General features: G+C 56.5%; 2 protein-coding genes and 1 long non-coding RNA gene across 4 annotated transcripts in view; 2 read left to right on the top strand and 1 right to left on the bottom strand.

Annotated features, from left to right (window-relative positions):
• Positions 1–2,571, top strand: part of LOC120409209 — a 12,708-nt gene extending 10,137 nt beyond the window's left edge. The window contains exon 3 of the long non-coding RNA XR_005601197.1: positions 1,337–2,571. This is a non-coding gene — a long non-coding RNA (uncharacterized LOC120409209). The remainder of the gene's footprint in view (positions 1–1,336) is intronic.
• The window catches only part of NDUFAF3 (NADH:ubiquinone oxidoreductase complex assembly factor 3), a 22,473-nt gene extending 17,195 nt beyond the window's left edge, over positions 1–5,278 (bottom strand). Inside the window, exon 1 of the mRNA XM_039546857.1 lies at positions 5,139–5,278. The gene's annotated coding sequence lies outside the window, so the exon portion shown is untranslated. The remainder of the gene's footprint in view (positions 1–5,138) is intronic.
• Positions 5,246–17,117, top strand: DALRD3 (DALR anticodon binding domain containing 3). 2 transcript variants are annotated; one of them, XM_039546848.1, is made up of 13 exons: positions 5,246–5,575; positions 8,074–8,372; positions 8,512–8,792; positions 9,055–9,113; positions 9,219–9,341; positions 9,938–10,008; positions 11,294–11,352; positions 12,225–12,307; positions 13,475–13,598; positions 14,121–14,179; positions 14,629–14,742; positions 15,961–16,029; positions 16,515–17,117. In XM_039546848.1, exons 1-13 carry the CDS (start codon positions 5,393–5,395, stop codon positions 16,632–16,634), a joined length of 1,644 nt encoding a protein of 547 aa, XP_039402782.1. In that variant the 5' UTR covers positions 5,246–5,392; the 3' UTR covers positions 16,635–17,117. The 2 variants fall into 2 exon arrangements, with proteins under 2 accessions (XP_039402782.1, XP_039402783.1); XM_039546849.1 differs by lacking the exon at positions 9,219–9,341.

Below are 17,117 nucleotides of genomic sequence, written 5' to 3'. Positions count from 1 at the left end.
GCTGGCTAGAGGCCTCTTGGTGCCAGCCCTCCAGTGAACGCCACTTCATTCACGTCTCGTTTCTAACAAACCCAATATGCTCAGCTCTCCCTCAGATTGCCCATGGGAAGCTGGGCCCCAAGGTGCCCTTCCCCCTCCATGGCTTGTGGGTGTGGCCTAGCGTTAGCTTATACGCCCTTTGGGCCAGGGAGCTCATCCTTCCGCCCACCAAGAGCTCTACACACCTAACAACAGTATCTCCAGAGCAAACATGGAGCCCCGAAGGGGACTGGCCAACGTACCAAAGGGAGCCAGACTGCCAGCTCTCACCGGGACTGGGAAAGCAGGGCAGAGCCCCAGGCCTCCGCACACAGTCTGCAGCTGCAGCTGGGGGATATAATAGAAGTTTAGAAGATCAGGAACGGTTTGGAGAAAGTGACTAGGGAAGAGTTATCTACCCCTTCACATAACAGAAGATCCAGGGGTCACTGATGAAATGACAGGCAGCAGGTTTAAACTAAACACAACACACAACAAACTTCTTCACACAACACACAGTCACCCTGTGGAACTCATTGCCAGGGATGCTGTGAAGGCCAAAGTAAAACTGGGTTCAAAAACGAATTAGAGAAGTTCAGGGTAGATAGGTCCAGCAATGGCTATGAGCAAAGATGCAACCCCACACTCTGGATGTGCCTAAGCCTCTGATTGCCAGATGCTGGGACTGGCCAAGAGGGGAGGGCTCACTGGAAGCACTGGGTGGCGGACAGGATACTGTGCTAGATGGACCTTTGTTCTGACCCAGCAGGGCCCTTCGTATGTTCTGTGGCCCAGTGAATCTCCCCACGTTTCTGCTGGGAAATGCTCCGTTTGTGCATCAGCTACATGTCACTAAGGGAGAGCGAGCTCAATGGCACTTCGGGCACCTATATCGACGCCAACCACCAGTGCCATGGTGGCAGGAGAGCCCAGGATGCAGGGAAAATTTGACAAAGGCGGCTAAGCTGACAGGCTTCAAATCCCCTTGGCCTGCCCTAGAGCCTGCTGCTGGAGGGCCGCTAGACACTCGGGTACCGCACCGCAGTCAGTCTGCTGTAGGGAAGAGTCGGACAAAGCACAGCAGCTGTGGTCAGTTCCGGACTGGGTCGTGACATGCCCCCTTCCTAAATGCCCAGCTCATCTCAGCTGGGTACTGCCCGTTTTCTGCAGTTCGCAAAACCCCCAAACTACTGCACAACGAACAGCACAGGGCCGAATAACAGTGACCCAGCTTGGTGAAGCACTTTGAGATCTAGAGTTTCAACTGCTGCCAAGGTGCTAAGTATGTTAACAATTGTTACGGTTTTATTTCCTTTAGGCCAGGGCAATATCTACCTTTCTTTGTCCCATCAGCTAAAGATTCTCCCCGGGAAGCAATGGACAAAGTTCCTAGATACTGCTCCCTCTGCCCGCCCCGGGGGCTGCTCTGCCCACAGGCTGCTAGCCCAACGGGAAGAGACGGGACGAGGAGAATAGTTCCAGTTTTTTTGGAAGCCACCTGTTGAGCAAATTCAGCCATTGCCCACGGCCTTCAGTTGTGGGCTTGAACCGGCCTGAAGTTTGGGCTGCCCAAGTTCCACCCCAAGACTGAATGAGTTCTGCTGAGTAGGAAGTGGGCAGCAGCACTGTGCCAACGCCTAGCACAGAGTCAGAGTAGTAGACAGGGAAAGCCAAGAGCAGCAGACACAGCAGCCTGCTGCGTCGTTACCTTGGCCATACTGATCGCACTTGAGAGCAAAGGTCGCAGCGCTCTAAGGCTGCAGAGAGACAGCTGCAAGTCTTTTGGTGAAACAACACGGCCCGTGTATGTGGGACGTCAGACTAGCTGCTCACAATGCTCGAAGGCCTTCAGGCCTATGATGCTATAAACAAGCGCTTGCAATGATGCCAGGAGGAACTTAGCTGTGTAGATCTACTGGAGAGTCTGACAGCACACTCTGACTGCTGTCGCTATCTCCTTTCCTGTCGTGCCTGATTGACGAGATGTGCTGGCTCTCCTGCTCCGCACAGCACTTCCCACCCACCCATGGGAACCGGCCAATGTAGAATATTAGTGAGCTCATAGAAGGAAACAGGCTTGTGAGTGTGTGGAGGGAGCTGGAGCAGGTTTCCCTTTGCAGACAAACTCCTTTATGGCTGAGAAAGAAATAGACCTAATGGAGTTTCAGTAAAATCCAGAATGGGTTTGCTTGGCCCAGGCTGCGGAAGCCCACGCTCAGCGTTGTCAGGATCACAACAGCTGCCTCTGTCCCCAGAGCAGATACTAGCAGGTTCCCCAGATCAGCAACTTCAGCCTCTGTTCAGTCACATTCAAGCACCCACCTTCCCCAAGTAGTTAAAGAGACACTGTCAAGTTACAGATTGCACCCCCCAGCATATTGCCATTAACCTATGAGAGCCTGCTCCTGCAAGGTGCCAAATGTCCCTAACTCCCAGTGACTTCAGGGCAGTTATTTGGTCTGTAAAAATGCTCAGCATCCTTTTGGGTGCCATAAATAATAAAGTATCAGAGGGGAGCCGTGTTAGTCTGGATCTGTAAAAGCAGCAAAGAGTCCTGTGGCACCTTATAGACTAACAGACGTACTGGAGCATGAGCTTTCGGGGGTGAATACACTTCATCATGCATGCGACGAAGTGGGGATTCACCCCCAAAAACTCATGCTCCAGTACGTCTGTTAGTCTATAAGGTGCCACAGGACTCTTTGCTGCATAAATAATGAATTAACCCAGAAAAAAGGCAATTTCCTGGCCACTGTGCTGCACTTGCCGATTGCATTCCTCTCAGCTTGGACAAGGAAGCTGATTAGCCCCTTTCACTTTTGTTTCTGGTCAGTTTCAAACTGTTTAATTCGCTGAATTGCAAACACGTCAAGATCCAAACAAATAACTGTCTGTACTAGAGTCTAAGAAATCTGTGATGGAAACATTTCAGCTGGTCTTCGGTGTCCTGGCGCGTTCCTTTAATAAAACCTACATGTGCTGCTTTTAAGCACTGATGACAATGAATGGACAAATCAGACAGGCTAGTCACAGGGTACACTTCAAGTGTGGCCGCTGCACCTCAGAACCCAATGATTTATAGTCAATTCTGTCAACAGCGAAAATGAAATCCCAGACCTAACCCTGAAGGACTGAGTTCTGTACATGACCGTGTCTGCCACATTCAGCAAGGTGAGCTCAGTTACATGACAGCTCCGCCAGGGAGGGGAGGGGACCCCAAAATTCATGACACAGAAATATCTGAAGGGAGCCGCACAGCCCCTCTTAGTAAGAGCCTGGCCTTCATGTCTTCATACGTCAGCAGCTCAGAGAGACACATTGCCTGGCTGGTGCTAATTCCAAGAGTTGTGTTTGTCCCCTCAGTGGAGAGGACAGTGGGGCTATGAAAGGAGTCCCGACCCTTGTGGGACTGGGCTCCATAATCTCAGGCAGCAACAGCCCCTACTGCGAAGGAGCTGGCATCTTTGCACCTCCCCATCCCCAAAGGTTCAAACAGCAGGAGCAGATTTCAACACCTCATGAGATGGTTTTGAAAATCATGTGGTTTTAACAAATGGGGTTTTTAATCCTCCCCCTGGCTTCTGAGCCCTTGGGTGGAAGCTGCCTGCATTCACATTGTGTGCAGGGCCGGACTGGCCTTTTGGGGGCCCAGTGCCAAACTTATTTGTAGGCCCCTATGGAGCATGGTGCAGGGGGGTTGGTCCCCGGAGCTAGGGGGCAGCCATGGGCAATGGGGTATGGCATGGTGGGGCTGACCCCCTCCACCCAGCCCAGTGCGAGGGCACTGGTTTACAAACTGGCAGACACTGGCCTGCCCGACCCTGTGCTGCCAGCATGCCCCTTCCCCTCGGGGGCGGGCCTGTGCCGCACCACACAGCCCCGCTGCCCAACACCCCCCGACTCTCTATGCCCAGTGCCACCCCGCACAGACCTCCTCACCACAAATGCACAGCGCCCTACACGCCACCATCCCTGCCCAGCGCTCCCCCACCCACGGCCCCACAACTTCCCAGCACTCCACACAGAACCCCCCCACTCCCTAGCACCTCAAGCACACAGAGCGGGGAGGGGTAGCTCAGTGGTTTGAGCATTGGCCTGCTAAACCCAGGCTTGTGAGTTCAGTCCTTGAGGGGCCACTTAGGGATCTGGGGCAAAAATTGATCCTGCTAGTGAAGGCAGGGGGCTGGACTCAATGACCTTTCAAGGTCCCTTCCAGTTCCAGGAGATTGGTATATCTCCAATTATTACCTTTAGATCTTCCCCACCCACCACTGCCCGGTGTCCTTCCCCACCACAACTACAGTGACCCACACAGCCCCCCCCCCCCCCGCCTAGAACTCCAAAACACACACACCTCCCGCACTGCCCAGCACTCCCCCACGCTGTGCCCCCTAGGCACACTCACTGGCCCTGCGGAGCCAGAGCAGAGCAGGGATCTCGCCTCCCAGAACAGCGCTAGGGAGCAGGACAGCTGAAGCTCAGGAGCACAGAGCAGCCCCAGCCCTGCCTGGCGCCGGCGCCCAGGTGGAGGTGACTTTCCCAGCCTGCGGCGGGGGGCGAGAGGAGTGGGGGGCACTCGGCAGCGCTGGGGGGAGGGAGGCTTGGGGGTGTGGGGACTAGGCAGCGCTGGGGATAGAGGATTTGGGGGCACTAGGCAGCGCTGAGGGGAGAGGCTGGGGGGTGTGGGGACTAGGCAGCGCTGGGGGATAGAGGATTTGGGGGGCACTAGGCAGCGCTGAGGGGGAGAGGCTTGGGGGTGGGGTGGGGGCACTCGGCAGCGCTGACGGAGGGGGGAGGCGGTGGAGGGGTGGGAGGGGCCCCAGGCCCGCGCTGGGGGAGAGGATTGGGGGTGGGGGCACTAGGCAGCGCTGGGGAGGGAGGATTGGGGTGGGGGCACTAGGCAGCGCTGAGGGGCGGGGAGGATTTGGGGGATGGAGGGTGGGGTGGGAGGGGCACCAGGCCAGCGCTGGGGGGTGGGGGGGGCAGGGCGGGCGCCAGGAAGAGGGGGCGGGGCCCGGGCGTATGAAGGGCGGGAGGAGCGAGCCGAGCCGGGAGGGGGCAGGGCCGGGGCCCTCGCTGCTATTAGCCGCCCGGGAGCGCCCGTCCCGCCATCTCCACACCTAACATGGCCGCCGCCACTCGCCCTCCACGCTGCGGGCAAGATGGCAACTCCACTCTTCCGGTGACACCCAGGATGACGTCCGCGGAAACTTCCGGCCACACCTAAAATGGCCGCCGTCACCTGCCTCCACACCCAAGAGGGCTGTTCGAATCTGTGACGCCACTTCCGGTTAGCAAACAGGAAGTTGCCCATCGTCCATTGCCCCCGAATCCCTAGCGGGGGGTTCCGGTTTCGGCAGCTGCCTCGGTCCCCATGGAGACGGGCGGGGGCCGGTTCGGGGTGTCGGAGACCCTGGGGGCCCTGAACGCGGCGCTGAAGAAGGAACCCGGCCCCCCCGCCTCCGTCTGGTTCAAGGAGAGCAGCGCCCGGAACCTGCGGAGCCGCGACTTCCTCGCCCCCCAGGCCGCGCTGCGGCCTCTGTTCGCGGGGGGGCAGGTAGGCGGGGCGAGCGAAGGGGGGAGGAGCCTGTCGGCAAGGGGAGGAGCCTAAGGCCAAGCAGGGGATGGGAGAGGGAGGGGCCTACAGCCAAGGGGAGGAGCCTAGTGCTGGTGAATGGTGACTCTGTGCCACGTTGGGGGAGGGGTGGGGCAGCACACATCAGGCACCAGGGGCTCAGCCCTGAGTTTGAGGCAAACAGGCAGGTGCAGGGATTCCTGGAGGGCCACTGGGTCTCACGGCAGGGGTTACGCTGAGGAGAACACATTGTCTAGGGCCAGCTTTGGAGTGTGCAGATTACAGGCCCTCTGTGTAAATTACGGGAATTACAACACAAGGGCCAGCTCCGCACTGGGACACAGCAACCGTTTTCCCTCAAGTAGCAACCCTACATACCTATTTTGCATGTGTTACAGAGGCCTGCACGATGCTCTGCAGGAGAGGTAAATAAAACCTTAGGAATCTTGCAGCCTGAATCTTGCAAAATGTATCTCAAGAACTTTTAGTAACTAGCACCTCTTTCACTTCTCAAAATCACCTCTAATAGCATGGCCCCCCCATTACTCCTGGGGGCATTCTGTGACAAAACATTGAAAAATGTGTGCTAAAATATTAAATTCTGTGCACAATATTTTAAAACATTGCATAATTCTGCAAATTTTATTTGTCAAAATAACACTACATATTCACACCAGTTTGAGTTATTTTGGTAATTTATTTCAAAATACCTGTCAGCACGTATGTCTGTAACAATACAGGCACCCACAAAAATCCCTCCCGGCAGTAGAGAGTTAAAGAAACCTCTATGGGGATCTGCAGGGATCTGTTTTGGGACTGGCTCTGTTCAATATCTTCATCAACGACTTAGATGTTGGCATAGAAAGTACGCTCATTAAGTTTGCAGATGATACCAAACTGGGAGGGATTGCAACTGCTTTGGAGGACAGGGTCATAATTCAAAATGATCTGGACAAATTGGAGAAATGGTCTGAGGTAAACCAGCTGAAGTTTAATAAAGACAAATGCAAAGTGCTCCACTTAGGAAGGAACAATCAGTGTCACCCATACAGAATGGGAAGAGACTGTCTAGGAAGGAGTATGGCAGAAAGGGATCTAGGGGTTATAGTGGACCACAAGCTAAATATGAGTCAACAGTGTGATGCTGTTGCAAAAAAAGCAAACGTGATTCTGGGATGCATTAACAGGTGTGTTGTGAGCAAGACACGAGAAGTCATTCTTCCGCTCTACTCTGTGCTGGCCAGGCCTCAGCTGGAGTATTGTGTCCAGTTCTGGGCACCGCATTTCAAGAAAGATGTGGAGAAATTGGAGAGGGTCCAGAGAAGAGCAACAAGAATGATTAAAGGTCTTGAGAATATGACCTACGAAGGAAGGCTGAAAGAATTGGGTTTGTTTAGTTTGGAAAAGAGAAGACTGAGAGGGGACATGATAGCAGTTTTCAGGAATCTAAAAGGGTATCATAAGGACGAGAGAGAAAACTTGTTCACCTTAGTCTCTAATGATAGAACAAGAAGCAATGGGCTTAAACTGCAGCAAGGGAGATTTAGGTTGGACATTAGGAAAAAGTTCCTAACTGGTTAAACACTGGAATAAATTGCCTAGAGAGGTTGTGGAATCTCCATCTCTGGAGATATTTAAGAGTAAGTTAGATAAATGTCTATCAGGGATGGTCTAGACAGTATTTGGTCCTGCCATGAGGGCAGGGGCCTGGACTCGATGACTTCTCGAGGTCCTTTCCAGTCCTAGAGTCTATGAATCTATGACAACCCAGTTCCAGTTTCTCTGCCCCCTTCCTACCCTAGAGCCCAGTCGGGGGAAGGGGGAGGAGACACCTGCAGGCCCCTCCCCCCACCAATACACCTGAACCCCCTCCTTCCCAGAGCCCAACTCCAAGGGGGACCCCCCAGCCCAGATACCCTCAGCCCCCCAGCGTCCAGCTGCAGGGCTCCCCCTTGCCCAGACACCCATCCCCCTGCCCCCCAGATCCAGAAGGAGAAACAGCCCGATGCTCAGTCCCAGGCTTGCAGAGTTTCCTGCATTCCCCCAGGGCAGGCTGGGAACTGCAGCTGCCAGGAACTCCCAAGCTCCCTCTCCTTCCCTCCAGCAGTGTCTTCTATGTGCAAGCTGATCTTAGGGACTCCAGCAGCAGCTAGCAGCCCATTTCTGCGGGGGGAAGGAAATTCTGCACGCACAATGTTAATTTCTGCAAAATTCTACATTGCACAATGGTGCAGAATTCCCCCAGCAGTACCCCTTGCACCACACTGGGGTCCTAGGCTCACAACTGGCACCGAAGGGACAGCAGCGCCTACTACCATGGGCTGCAATAACAGCCTGAAAGTTTATGAATCTAACCGAGACTGGTGAGATTCCAGCTAGTTTCTGTCAGTAAGAGGGAGGAATTTGCAAGGTGGCACACTGGTGTTAAAGAAGGTGTCTACTAGAGGAGCTTTTTACGGGTCTGTCTTGTCTTCTTGCAGGTTCCCAAAGACATCATAGAGGATGTGATTTCTCTAAAATGCCCTGGAGTACCACCTCTCCAGAGCTGCCAGCAGACCCCCCTGGGGCTGACTGTTCAGTTACAGAGACCTGCTGCCTTCCAGCAGGTCCTGAATTCTATTGCTGAGTTCACAAAGCCTTCCCAGTCCGCAAGTGGGCAGAGTATCATCCTCAACTGCACACCCCTCCGGAGCCGGAGAAGCCTGGACATGCTTAGCCTGAGCAATCTGAGAGCCATTCTAGTAACTGACCACTTGGCTGAAGTGCTCAGAATACAGGGGTCAGTGGATTGAATTCTCCAGCTCTTTAAATGCTCTTCCTTGGATGCTTTACAGGCTCATGCTCGATGTGAGAGAGCGCAAGGAGCTTGTGTTCGATACCAGTTCTGCATGGTGAATGGTATTTGTATTTGATTCTAGGCTGAATGTCCACCTGGTTCCTGCTGTGCCTGACGAAGGAATCCAGAAGTTCCTGCAACAGCTGAGAGTTGAGTGGCCCTCAGAGTTGGAAACGACATTCATTCCTGAGGATGTTTTGGCCTTGAAGGAAGTCCTCAGCCAGTGCCCTTATGCTACAGTCCCAGGACTGGAGCCAGGGCAGACGAGGCTGGCTGACAATGTAATATTTAAAGTGCATTTGAAAAACTTCCTGGCGCAGCAGAGCTTGGAGGGCTATGACCCCAACCTAGATGTCTGTCTTGGTAAGTGTCACACATTTAACGTTTGCTGTCTGATTGGGTGGGCACAAGGCTGCAGGTGGCTCTATTTTCATACAGAAAACAAGGGGTGTTTGGTCTCAAATCCCCCTTTTCCACTCCCTTTGCTCCTTCCTGGTTCTGGTGCACCAGCCTGTCGCAAGTCATGGTCCCAAAGGACACTGAGTGAGGCAACAACGGTTGGGGTGGAGACAGGGTGCAAAGAGCTTGTACCTCCCTTTCTGAGTCCTCTTCTCCTCCTTGGCAGTGACTGAGGAGAAACTGCGGGTCCTGGCCGAGCTGCGACAAATGGCCCTGCGCTGTGCGGTGAGTAACCCTGCTGCTCTGGTAAACAGGGAACCCAGAGTGCCTGCCCTGCTCCTTCCTGGGCTTGGTGGGAGCACATCTAACCAGGCTGCTGCTTTGCTGTAGGGCACTGGGCCGGGAGGCTGCTGCAGGGTGGTGCATGTGGTGAGCTGTGAGGGCGAGTTTCAGCAGCAGCAGGTGGATTTGCTCTGGAGGATGTTGGACCTGGGAGCTCACACAGCCTTGCAGGTGAGACACGTCTCTGGCTCCCCCATGGCTGCCTCCCATGGCAGCACCCAGCAGAGGACAATGATGAGAAAGTGTTTCCTGCTGCTGTGTGAAGTTGTCTGGGTTGGGGTGTCTGAGCATGGCTCCCTCCGATTTCCCCCAGGAAGAACTCATGGTGAAAGGGGACCTTATCTCCTTGAAAACCTTCCTTTTCCTCCTCTGTAGCCTCCTCCTGCCCTTCTGGCCAAGCCCTACAGATGAGAAAGGCAGTGTCCCTGCCTCCGAAGACCTTGATGCTAAGGTGATAGGGCATCGGAGGAAGGGGGTAGACGAAACTGGAATCACTCACAGCACGCCTGGTTTCTTTTGACTGAATAAGCTGTGACCTCACAGCGGCCTGGGAGCATCCATTCAGAGTCGGGGCTCGGGTTGGTGTGGGTGCCCATCCCCCGGGGCACAGCTAAGCACAGCTGAACGGCTGGTCCTGTCTGGCACACCCAGTATTTCCTGCATCCCAATGCTGCTGGAAGGGGAAAGCCCTTGGTGAAGTGCAAAAGGCCAGGGAGCTGTTTGCCCCCCCTTTGTCCCAGGATTCACTCTCTCCTCCTCTCTCTCAGAAACACCTCGTCTGTGGGCCAGTGAAGGTCGCTAACTCCCCTTCTCCTGTGGGGGCACCCCAGTACTTCCAGTAAGTTGGCACTGAGCAAGGACTCTGCTGCAGCCGCTCAACCGAGCGCGTTTCACTGCGTTCTGCTGAGGTGGCTGGTAATCAGGGTGTTTTTTCCTTCTGTAAAAGTGCTGCCCAACCTGCCAGCGCTGTAGAATATTCTGTAACCCTCGCAGTGCTTCTTCAGCACAACTCCTCTGAGTGGCTCGCAGCCCTGTAGAGGTGGGTAGCACAGCCAGGGAGGAGGCTTAATTCAAGTTCCATAGGGAGCACTGGGAAGAGAACCTCGGTGCCATGACTTCCAGTCTCCGCTTCAAGCCATTAACCCTGATCTGCATAGCCCTGCAGGGCGGAGGAGCAGGCCTTGACTCCGCACCACCTGCACAGTGGAGGGCTAGTGGTCACTGGGTAATGCTGTGGGAAATGGAAAGAGAGGGGAAGCCCTTCTTCCAACCTCTGTCCTGGGGAGGTGAGGACAGAAGCAGGCAGGCCTGATAGAACTAGGCCGGGGTGTTGGTGCTGGATTGACAGCTCACTGCAGCATCTCTGATGGGCGGGTCTGGGCATGGACAGTTGCGTATCCAGCCTGCTGTCTGCCCCCATTTCTTGCTCTGCTCTGGCCAGAGATTCCTGCCCGGGTCCCTGGCTGATGCAGGGACCCAGGCAGGAAAGAGGGGTCTGCATCCTTAGCATTCTAATCAACGGCTTTCTGATTTCCTCGGCCATTGAAAGGTGAGAAAAGCCGCTTAGACCTCCTCTCTTCTGCTTCCTGTGAGGGGCCCAGCTCGATGAGGTGCGCCAAAGGCCCAGCTGCCCTCACATCATGAAGCAGGGTCCATATTACCGGTTCAGTAGCCTAGGGGCCCAGTCTCTGGCAGCGTGGTCAGGAACACGGCCTTTCAGGGAGCTGGTTTCAGTTTGATGCTGTCCTTGCTGCACGGAGCTCTGCCCCAGGCTGTTTTCACAGCCGGTCCCAGCTTGCTGGGTTGCCACTCTGCCGCCCAAGAGAAACGAGACCTGGTCTCTTAGCCCAGCCTCTCTGGGCTGGCAGAGCTGGAGCCAAAACCCTGGCAGCCAATGGGAGTGGGCAGAGATGTGACCAAGGGGGGATTCATTGCTACAGCAAGCCAATAGGAGTGCCCCTTTCTGCTGGGTGGCTCTTTTGGACACTGTCCGATCCCCAGCTCTGTTGGGTGGGTGTTGCCATGGTACTCAGATGGGCCAGGGTGGTGCCAAGTGCAGCTGAGAGCTGGCAAGGGGATGATAGCCCTGGGCTCTCTTGCATCACTGCATTTATTCCTCCCAGGCTCCGCAGGTGCCAGATGTACGAAGCCTCGGTCATGAAGTATGGAGACCTTGTTCAGGGTAAGGCTTCGTGCCTTTGCTTGGCCAGGGGATGCTTCCTCCTGCTGCTCCTTCATTGGCCCAAGGAGACCGGGCAGCCCCTGGAGTCTCTTCGCCCGCAGGTTGCATTAGTGCAGGCAGCCGCTCACCAGAGCTAGTGGCACCAGTGGCTCCTCCTGCTGCACATTGGATGGTGTGTGCGTGTGAAGTCTCTGGAATTAGCTGCTGGAGGAGTAGCGCTCATGGCTCTTCTCTCCCTGGCAGCACTACACCACGCTGCCACAGGCCTGCTTTTTCCAGAGTTCAGAGCCCTTCAGTAGCACCCCCGCATCCGAGCCGCAGACATAGTCCATGGATTTCAAGCAGATTTGCAGGGTTCTCCCAGCCCAGATCAGCAGGGACTGAAAGTCATTCCCACCATGGGTGTTTGGTGAGCCTCCGGGAAGGGTGGTCGTCCGGAGAGGAGGCGTCCAAACCACCATCACCAGGCTACTAGCTGGGGCCTCGGCAGAGACCAATCGCTTCACAAGCAACAGCCAGCCAGCTCCCTCTTGCCCCCGGGGCAGTCTCCTGGGCAGGGCTGAGGTATGCCGATGGGGAGCATGCCCAGCCAGGGCCAGCATGGCATGTGGAGAGAGGGGGCGCTGGCCCCCACAGCCATACCCCAGCCTCCTGCACTAAGCTCACAAAGCCCATGTTCCCCAGGTGGCGGCTGGGCTGCCACCCTGACGTGCCCTCCTCTTCCGGCAAGAAGTGGACCTGTCCCAGCTAGGACCACGAGTGCCCTGCTCATGGTATTTGACTAGGGAATGTGCAGGCTTAGCAGGTGGCATGGCTGATGGGCTCAGCCAGGCACTTCGAGTTGTATGTTCTTTGCCACATTTTCTGCGCAGATGACTCTTGGACTGAGATAATCAGCGTCTTGACATCAGCTGCCATCAGGTTTGAAATGCTGAGTACAGCCCATCAGAGTCAGGTAAGCACAAGAAGGAACCACGTTGCTTTTCCTTCCTGGTCACTAAGAGGCAGTCCCTGTGTATGCTGCCCCTTGGCCTTAGAGGGGCCACAGGTAGTGAGCAGCATCCCACCATCTAGAGCAGGGGTCCCCAACGCGGTGCCTGCGGGCGCCATGGCACCCGTGGGGGCATCTAAATGCGCCCGTGTCCTGCCCTGTGGTCGAGCAGCCACTGAAATGCCACCAAAATTTGGCGGCGACGCCTCTGGATGACGCTGCTTGCCACTGATAAGCAGCAGCATCCAGGGGCGCCGCCGCCGCAATTCGGTGGCATTTTGGTGGATGCTCAAAGGTTGGGGACCACTGGTCTAGAGGGCTAGGAATGCATGGAGGACAGATAGCCGGGAAAAGGCAATCAGTACATTTCAGGGAAAGGACTCTGAGACAGACAAGAACCTGGGAAGCCGTGACCCTGAGAGACCTAGGAGATAACACAGCAAATCAGAGAGGAGCTTCTACCGCGATATTGTAGTGGAACAAGTCATTCTGAGCAGCAAACCCAGAGCAAGTCAGCAACAGCAAGTCTCCTGCCAGTCACCTGCAGCAGCAGTTTTGGGTGTGGCTCTTAGCACCAGGAGGAGGGGGACAAATTAGAGGGACCTCAGAGACAAGTAACAAAAATAGGGATGGGTCAGGAGAGGCTTAGGAGGAAAGGTTAGAGCTAGACAGCTCTCCCTTGGGCTCCCAAATGGCTAAGGAGCCGGCATTTGAAGGAGGTTAACGTGGGGAGGGAAAGGAATTGGTCAGGGTGTGACTACGAACAAAGGGATGAAATGAAGCAAAGGCAAATGGAGGCTGATGATCGGGAATCCTTTGCTAGCAGGGAGCTCTGTTAAGACGGTGCATCGCTCTCCCGAAAGCATGGATGGGGGCTTGGAACGTGTGAATGGTCAGGGGAAAGCTGTGGCCAATCTGCTCGGAGGAAGCATTTCCTAATGGTCTCCAGGCTGGGGCCTAGGTGTGACCTGCTACTAGCCCAACTCTTCTTCCCCCAAGAGAAGGCCAGGTCAGATCCCACCAGGGGAAAGTGGTGCAGGGGCTCACGGGAATAGGGAGGAAGTAGCCATTGCTGGGCAGACCACTGAGGAAAAAGTGAGAGAGGAACGGAGCTGGTTTCCCCCCCCTCAGATTTTCCTCGACCTGGAGGACAGCAGCATCTCCACAAAGGGAACGAAAAGTGGAGCCTTTGTGATGTACAACTGCGCTCGGCTTGCTACGCTCTTCAAAACGTACCAGCAGGCTGTGGAGCAAGGTGAGTGCCAGGACGCTCCGCTCAGCTTGGGCCCCGAACCAATTCAGGGAACGACCCCTGGGAGCGATGGCAGCAACTGGCCAGGCTGGGCCTTACTGCTCGTCAGGGCCCACGAGAGGCTCCAGGGACTCAGGGTGGATGGAGTCATAGTCCTTGGTCTGATGGAGCCAGAAGGCAGAGAAAATCCTTTGTGAATGGGCCTGCAACAAGCAGTCTGACAAAACGGCTCCAAGGGGTGGGGTCCAACAGGCCAGGCAGGCCCAGCCCACTCACCAAGCCCAGCAGGGTTCAGGCCAACGGCCCCAGCATCACGGCAGGAAGGTGCTGGGGAGGCTTCCCCCTGCAGTGGGCTGGAAACAGCACCAAAAGCCATGGATGATGTGACTGAGGCAGCTTCGTTCGCTGGGAAGGATCTTTTATGCTAGATTCCTCCAGGCATCAAACCCCCGCCCGTCTCTGAGCTGCTGCCAATTGCAGATCTTCCCCGGATCTGTGTAACCAGGCCCTGAACTTCTATTCCAGGTGCATACCCGGCCTTCCCCCCAGCATCAGAACTGAACTTCTCTCTGCTCAGAGAAGAGGTGAGTGGCCTCGCCGGGACCAAGAGACCCATGGCTGGAGGGGCTGCCAGTCAAGCTTATCCTCACTCCCCGCCCGCCCCCAGCCATTTCCTCCTATATTTGGGAGGATCACTTGATCATTGCCTGTTAGGTTCACTCCCTCAGGGGCACCTGGCATTGGCCACTGTCGGTAGACAGATACTGGGCTAGATGGACCTTTGGTCTGACCCGGTACGGCCTCTCTTATGTTCTTATGTTATGTTGATCAGATCCATTGGGCCACTGGAATCTCAGACAGCCCAGAGTTCAGACTGGCTCCCACTGGGCCTGATGGCTCTGTCCTCCCCTGCCCTGGCTTCCCGTCCTCTCCACCTTCCAGTCCCGCGGGGCTACCCGAGCTGGGCATGGGGTGAGGGGAGAGAGCTCCGGAGGCTGCTGGGAGGTGACTGACATTTCTATTCCTTCCATAGGGCGAATGGCTTTTGCTGTTCAACTACATTCTTCCCTTCCCAGAGACCCTGAGCCAGGCAGCACAACTGCCCCTCTCCAGCAAAGGGATTCGAATCACAGCCAGCACGGAGGCGGTGAGATCAGCGACTCTGGGGGTGGGGATGATCTGCAGGCTACCCCTCCGATGAGGGCTCTGCGCAAGCTGGCTTACTGGGGACAGAGCCCCAGGCGGGTGCGAGGGCTGCTCCAGCCTGGAGGTTTGCAGGTTGTCTGTGGAGCACTAGAGAGGGCTGCTTTGGTGCTAGAGCCACTGTTCTTGAAGAGATTCATTATATGGCTGCAGTGCCTTGAGGTCCCAGTCAGAACCAGGCCTGCTGAGCTCTGTCGAGTTCAGTCTGATCTAACACAAGCTGCACATTAGTTTGGCAAACAGGAGTGCAGGGAGGACAAGCGAGTGAGAGCCTGCAGGGAACTAAGCCTGGCTGCTGCTAAATAACCCTCTTCCAAACAGCTGCACCCCTTGCTGCCTTGCGGGGGGACACAGCATTGTGCCTGGCGGGAGGGGAGGCTGCAGGAGAGCATGCTGCCCTTACACGTTCCTTCATGGAGGGAGGGACTGATTACAGGGCCGCGGTGAGCGAATGGGTGTCCCAGGCTGACAGGCCTAGCAGTGTGGCGGGGCAGTACGGGGCAAGGGTGGAGAACAGGGAGCTAGTCTCTTGTGTCTGCCTCAGGGCATTGCCCCAGGGGGACTGTCCGAGAGGAGATAACCTCAGCAGCCTGGCGAATGAATGATTCCAGGCAGAGGCAGGCTGGCCACAGGTCCAATGGAGGCAGCAGCACAAGCTGCCTTGCTGAGAGCAAGCGGATCTCATGCTCTGTGGCCCATTCAGGCCTTGGCCTCTCTGCTGAGCTGGCCAGGCCCAGGGTGCTGTGCAGGAACGGGTGCCTATGGGGCCCTGGCCACTGCGGTTACAGGCAGGGTGCAAGCCGCCTGTTCTGCTGGGCTCCTCTTGGGGCGTTTGTATAAAGCAGTCGTGCAAGCCAGCTTCTAATTGTGGTTCTCCGCTGGGACTGAGGCCCAGGCTGCTGCTTTCCCATTCCTGGGAACCCAGCACGTGTCAGCAGGAGCCCCCCGTTCCTAGCCCCAGGGAGGAGACAGGCGTGGAGCTGCTGGCTCCAGCCAGGCAGTGCTGGACGTAGGGGCAGACGGCCAGGACCGCGATGGGGTGATCGACCAGGCAGACTGGGATGGGTGTCACCGTGCGGCCACCTAGCAGGGAGCGTGCACACAGTCCCTGACCACCCCCTGTGGGAAGGAGGGTCTCTAGCAGCTCTGCTTTGCGTGGCAGGTGTGCAAGTTCCTGATCCACCTGAGCATGGACTTCAGCTCCTACTACAACCGCGTTCACATCCTGGGGGTAAGCGGGGACCCTCCTGGGAAACAGCCTGCTCTCCCTCCCGCCCTGCCGCGGCGGCTGCTCTCCCTCCCGCCCTGCCACGGCAGCAGCGGCGGCTGCTCTCCCTCCCGCCCTGCCACGGCAGCTGCTCTCCCTCCCGCCCCTGCCACGGCAGCTGCTCTCCCTCCCGCCCCTGCCGCGGCGGCTGCTCTCCTGCCCGCCCTGCAGGCTTCAGTGCCCAACTGGGCGTGCCCCTCCATGGGAAGCAAATGGGATGGCAGTGCACTAACGGGGTGCCCAGCTAGGAAAGCCTGGCTTGCTGGCTAGGGCACACTCCCCTGCCCAGCTCTCAGTGGCGGAGGACACCCCATCCAGCAGGGGGGCTGTGACAATGGGGAGGAAAGGAGGAGGGACTCCAGGACGCCTTCCCTACACTGAGCCGGAGCTGCGGGGAGCCCTGCCCCTGGAGCGCAGGGAAGCTGCAGCTGCTGCCCCCTCTCTTCCAGGAGCCACTGCATCACCTGTTCAGCCAGATGTTTGCTCGGCTACAGCTCATGAGAGGAGTGAGAGACGTGATCCACAGGGCCCTGGCTACCCTCCACCTGCCTCCTCTCAGCCAGATCTGAGCCCTGCGGTCACCACACGAGTGCCAAACGGGGAGCGTAGAGTCTGTTCTGAAGCTGCTGTTAGGAGTTAAAGGGTTAACCCTGTTTTAGAGAGTGGGGGAGGGGTTCCCCACAGGTTTAGTTGCTCTCTGGAGGGGCTGGCTGTTTCAGAACAGAAGGGGTTAAATGCCCTTTCCACTGCTAGTGCAGCCGCACTGCTGGCGCCTGGGCCCTGCCTCCCAGCCACTGATGCCAACCTTGCTGGGGAGCCGGGTCCCAGCCACCGTCAGCCCTTCGGAACCTGTCTGCCTTGAGCCCCGGCCCCCAAGGGTGGAGTGGGGCACCCAGCAGGCCAGACCAGGCCTCGCCTCAGTTGTGTTGTAACAAGTGGGTTTTTGGCTGTTTTGCTCTGAACTGGCTGAGGTCCCCACTGGCCCCAGGGACGCCTGTCCCTGCCCCGAGCCTACAGCCTTGGTGTTGTGTCCAAATACACATTGTTCTGGA

This window comes from Mauremys reevesii, linkage group 7 (assembly GCF_016161935.1).
Source record: "Mauremys reevesii isolate NIE-2019 linkage group 7, ASM1616193v1, whole genome shotgun sequence".
Classification (NCBI taxonomy): Eukaryota; Metazoa; Chordata; order Testudines; family Geoemydidae; genus Mauremys; species Mauremys reevesii.
Note: the sequence above shows the minus strand (reverse complement) of the source record. Positions and strands in the feature narration are given on the sequence as shown.